Here is a 5446-nt window from a genome sequence, read left to right as displayed (position 1 = left end):
GAAAAATCTTATTTGTATCTTAGTCGAAATAATAAAATGTGTCAATTGAGAACAATTGTACACTTTTAACTTTTGCAAAGACGATTGTGTGAGTATAATGTCATTCAAACCCCTTCGAGGCAAACCAATCAACGAAACTTGAAATGAAAAGCATAATCAAATTTCTCAATCTTTGACCATAGGACAATAAGGAAAACAGATGTCAAGTTCTTGCAATGAGATACACATACTTCCCTTAGACTTTGGAGTAGACATATGTATGCCACTTGTGGATCTTGGATTATATCTTCCAATTGCGAGCAACTCTTTTATCTTCAAAGTATGTAATTGCGCAAGGGTATTAGCAATAGACAATGGGAAGAGATACTTCAAATTATCGCATTTTTCAACTTTTATTTCCCTTAAAATTTGGAGGTATGGCACTTGTGAGTCTTGAATTATGCCTTCCAAGCTCTAGCAACTCTTTATCTTCAAAGTATGCATTTGCCCAAGGCTATTAGCAAAAAAAAGTGGGAAGAGGTATTTTAAATTATTGCATTTTTCAACTTCTCACTACAGGAAAATAGACTTTTAGCGGCGTTTTTTTCCTTTAACGACGTTTTCACAAGCGCCACAAAAAACACCACTATAGACGGCGCCGCAAAATTTTGTGGCGTTTATTTAAAAAAACGCCACTAAAGACCATAACCTTTAGCGGCACTTTTTTCACAAACGCCACTAAAGACCATGACCTTCAGCGGCGCTTTTTTTACAAACGCCGCTAAGGAACAAACCTTTAGCGGCGCTTTTCTCACAAACGCCACTAAAAAATATAAGCTTTAAAAATATATATTTTTATTAAATAATATTTATTTTCTATATTATATTTTATTTTTGAAACTTTAAACTATATACTCTTAAAATAAATAAAAAAATTAATTAAATTAAATTTTCTATTAAAATTTTAACTTTAAAACTAAATATAAAAATTGATGAATTTAAATTTAGAATTTAAATATTATGTTTAAATAAATGGGCAATCTACCAGCAACAAATAATACAATTTATGAAAATTTCTGTCGATGAGAATTTTTAGATAAATTTTAAGCACATTTACATCTATGGAAAGAAAGAAAAACAAAAAGCTCATACCAAATTCAAAGTAACAAAAATGGAAGAAAATGCCAAAGAATCAAAACTATCTAAAAATGAACCCACTTTTGACATTCTAATAGTTGATTCTCCCATACAAGAAAAGAATGTAAATCCCACAACCATAAATTACTAACAAACATACCAAGCTCTTGAAGGTTAACATCAGGAGCAAGAAAAGAATTCTCTTTCATCTTGTTTGTATGAATCTGAAGAATCTGCAAACGACCATTTTCGTCAGGAAGACTTATCTCAACTTGAACCTCCAAACGTCCTGGCCTACAGAAGAAAAGTATTCAAAGATTTAGCTGAGATCAAGAGACAAGACAGTTCATAATGTAACTGCATCAACCATCACAAACCAAAAAGTTCGCAAAGCACACAAAATTATGCACATAAAAAATTACTTAGCTTACAATGCAGCATGCTTACTCCAGATCATAAGTATAAACCTTATTCATAGGCCATCAAATTCTCCATAATAACTAACAGTTTGTTGTAACTATAAAATGCATCAATATTTTGTTTCTAGTCTTTGGTTGTTAATCAAGCTTCTTATATAGAGGAAGATCCAATGTGACAAAGAGCTAGACAGATAGCTTGCTTTTTGCATGTGTGTGGGGGGGAGAGAGAAAGGAGGGATGGAGGACGGAGGGAGTAACCTCAAAAGGGCTTCATCAAGCAGATCATTTCTGTTGGTCATTCCACTAAGCAAAACATTATTTAGAGACTCCACTCCATCTATCTGAAAAGCAAATTATTCCTTTAGTTAAAAGTGTCATATTAATAAGACATGGTTACCACAAGAACCAAGAAAATGACACAAGACAAAGAGTAATGATTTTTAAGACTAAGAAGCTGTCCCTGGGTCTAGTTACTGACCTTGGTAAGCAGCTGGTTCACAATGCTGTCATGAACTCCGGTACCATCTCTAGTTGAGCCTCTTGACTACAAAGACCAAGTAAACCACATAATTCACTAAGACAGTTCAATAATACAATTAGACAGATTCAAATAAATTGTCTAAATACTCTTTATAATTGAATCTTTATACATAACTAGGCCACATAATATATTCCTTCACATATCAAGAAATAAGCTTGCATCTAACTTAAATAACTCCTTTGTGAAATTTCCCTTGATTTTATTAGCATCTTAAACACAACAACATATATATGATGAAGAACATAATAAATTAATTGTCAAAACAGATGACTGCATTAATTATTGTTAGATCAAAAAGCAAAAGAGAGGACAACAAATATATGAAGAATTCATTATAGAACTCAACTTTGACAACCCAATTCTAGAAAGAATATAAACAATGAGTAAATGGAAAAAAAAAAGGAGAAAATATTGTACCTTGCACTCGTTGAGGTTGATTTCATTACTTCCAGCCATTTCTCTTTCTCTAAACACTCAAAAACAAAACCCAAAAGCTTAAAATAGATCCTTGTGAAGAACAAACCAAAAACTCACAATTCATATCCCAAACCCAAATAAATAAAGAACTAAGTACTCTTCGTTCTGAGTTGAATTTTTTTACAGTTTTAGAAATGATTCAACCTCTAGCAAGTCATTTTTCATCATAATATCTTCCAGCTGCGTCAAGGCCTCTTCTAATTTCTCTTCTTTTTTTTTGTCCCAAGACCGCTGCATAATAAATTTAGAAGGGAATATTTACTTGAAATTTTATCGAAAACGAATTATAATAATAAAGAATTTAAAAGAAAAACTATAAAGCGAAGAGAAAACGTTACTATATTCAGAATAGTATTATCATCCAGTATCATACATAAAATCTGGATAACTAACTCCCAGCAATTCTGCATATGGAGGACAAAAAAAAAGGTAAAGTGTTCAGTAGTCAATTATGAGAAAAGAGGAAACTTTTTCAAAAACAAATTACATTCTTCCTCCCACGATGATCAAAACTTCTTTGACATTTTGGTTGTTCATTGCCATTACCCTCCATGTTTTGCAGACGGTATACTCTGAGAATTTAAGAGAAAAAATGATAAATGATAAATTAGAGAAAAAAAACTAAACATAAAAAAGATAATAAGATCTAAATTAGAAACCAGATGTTCAATTTGAAACTATAGCAGATCTGCAACAAACTACATAAATCCTAATAAATTTAAAGTTAAATTTCAAAGAAGAAGAATATCCTCCTCAGTTCTTTTCCATTTAAGCAAAGAGAACAAGAGTACCTTTTTAGAGAAAAAACTTTTCCTTCTTGCACCCTTGTTTAGCCCTCTTCCCCTTTCAGTAGTAACCTATGACCCTTTTATAGAAGAAATTAAGCTATTTTTCTTTTTCTTTTTAAAAGAAGATGCCTTTCTCGCCATGGATATCAAGGTATTGGGCAACTGCAGTAAAATTAACGATCAGGGAAAGTGTTTTCGAAGACTAAAGAGGTCTATCCCCGATGGCATATAAATTGAAAGAAAACCCATTTGAAGAGATAGTTATTAATATGAAAATTACAAGTAAAAACAGTGATAGTAAACAAAGAGAGAGAGGGGAGTTTACTAGTTAAAGAAACCCTTGAAATCAATCCATTGAGTCTAAACAAGAAAAAAGGAGCCCAATTTAGCCTATGAATAAAAAGAAAATGCAAACAGATACAATATCAAGAACATTAACCGAAGAAATCAGAACTGTAAATATGAAATGAAAGCAAAAAGAAAAGAAAAGAAAATCCTAGTACATACCTTAGGTCCCCTTTCAATATACTTGACAGCAGATGTCGACAGAGATACAGCAGCGGGCTACCGACGGAGATGCAGAGGCCTGCCGATTTGGGGAAATTGGGGGAAAAAATAAAGGGAATCGGGGTAGGGGAGAAATGGTTTGGGAAAAATAAAATGGGGAAAAAAAGAGAAGAAATTTCAAGTGAAATTTTAGGATTTCTTTGGGAGGGGGAGGGAACCGATTTTGGGAAAAGAAAGGAGGGAAAAAAGAAAGATTTCTTGTCAAATTTTGGGATTTTGGGGGAAGGGGGAACAAAAAAGTCTAATGCATTTTGGGGTAACAGATACCGTTTCTTGTAAAAAATTTTGCGGCAAAAAATTTTGCGGCGTTTTTTTATAAAAAACGCCACTGTTGCTTATTTTGCCACAAAAAGCCATTTTCCCACCTTTTTGCTATATTAAAAATCTTTTATTTTGTTTTAATATATATAAACTTTATCATTATCTCTTAAATAATTTAAATTATATTTAATTATATGTATACACATAAATTTTGATAGAGATACATCTCATAATTATATATTAATTTCAATTTAATGTGTAATTGTAGACGTGAAATTCTAATTGTGGTTTAAATGTATAGTTGAAACTTTAATTTTAATTTAATCATACACGTTTTAAAAAATAAATACATCAATATATTTTTATATTGAATAAATATAAATATTTATGTATGCAATATATAAATATAAAATGATGTTATATCAATAATTGTGTTCATAATTTATGCTTTTGGGATTTAACCCATTTTGATATATATATTTTTAAAATAATAATTTATATTTATCTTATTTAGATTTATATTATAAAAAAATCCAAGATACACAAGTTAAGTAGTTCACTATATTTATCCCTAAACCCTAACCCCTAAACCCCTACTATTATCTCTTAAATAATTTAAACTATAATCATAAATTTAATATATTCAAATTAATATTATCTCTTTTACAATTATATAAGAAATCGTTTAATATATAAATTAAAAAATACTAATTAATCTAAACCCTAAACCTCTTAACCCATATCCCATAAACACTAAACCCTTAACCCTAAACCCTTACACCTTAAACTCCAACCCTAACCCTTAAACCTTAAATCATAATCCCTAAACCCATAATTCATCATAAACCTTCAAATACTAGTTAACTCTTAAACCTTAAACCCTAAACCATAGTTAACTCATAAACCTTAAACCCATATATCTTAAACCATAAACCTTAAACTATAATGATAATTAATTTAATATTTTAAATTCAATACTATCTCTTTTACGATTATATAAGAAAATATTTAATATATTGTATAACCATAAATTTTAATAAATATTTTTTAGGGGTTATACATTAGTGTTTATGATTTTTTTGGGGTTTAGGGGTTATATGACTTTTAGCGGCGTTTTACCAAAAGCGCCGCTAATGCTCTGGTCTATAGCGGCGTTTTACCAAAAGCGCCGCTAATGCTCTGGTCTTTAGCGTTGTTTTACCAAAAGCCCCGCTAATGCTCGGGTCTTTAGCGGCGTTTTACCAAAAGCGCCGTTAATGCTCTGTTTTTAGCGGCGT

At 30.8% G+C, this 5446-nt stretch overlaps 1 protein-coding gene across 1 annotated transcript; it reads right to left on the bottom strand.

The window, feature by feature from the left end:
* Positions 1 to 1042: 1042 nt before the first annotated feature.
* LOC107948734 (vesicular-fusion protein SEC18) lies at positions 1043 to 4164 on the bottom strand. Its single transcript, XM_041110869.1, has 8 exons — positions 3849 to 4164; positions 3041 to 3125; positions 2892 to 2957; positions 2678 to 2784; positions 2494 to 2542; positions 2014 to 2079; positions 1794 to 1876; positions 1043 to 1410 (listed from the first exon to the last, which is right to left on the bottom strand). The coding sequence occupies exons 2-8, from the start codon at positions 3104 to 3106 to the stop codon at positions 1182 to 1184; spliced, it is 666 nt and encodes a 221-aa protein (XP_040966803.1). The 5' UTR covers positions 3107 to 3125; positions 3849 to 4164; the 3' UTR covers positions 1043 to 1181.
* Between the last annotated feature and the right edge of the window lie 1282 nt (positions 4165 to 5446).

Source organism: Gossypium hirsutum, chromosome A04, assembly GCF_007990345.1.
Source record: "Gossypium hirsutum isolate 1008001.06 chromosome A04, Gossypium_hirsutum_v2.1, whole genome shotgun sequence".
Classification (NCBI taxonomy): domain Eukaryota; kingdom Viridiplantae; phylum Streptophyta; class Magnoliopsida; order Malvales; family Malvaceae; genus Gossypium; species Gossypium hirsutum.
The sequence above is the reverse complement of the archived record's forward strand: the minus strand, read 5'-3'. Positions and strand labels throughout refer to the sequence as shown.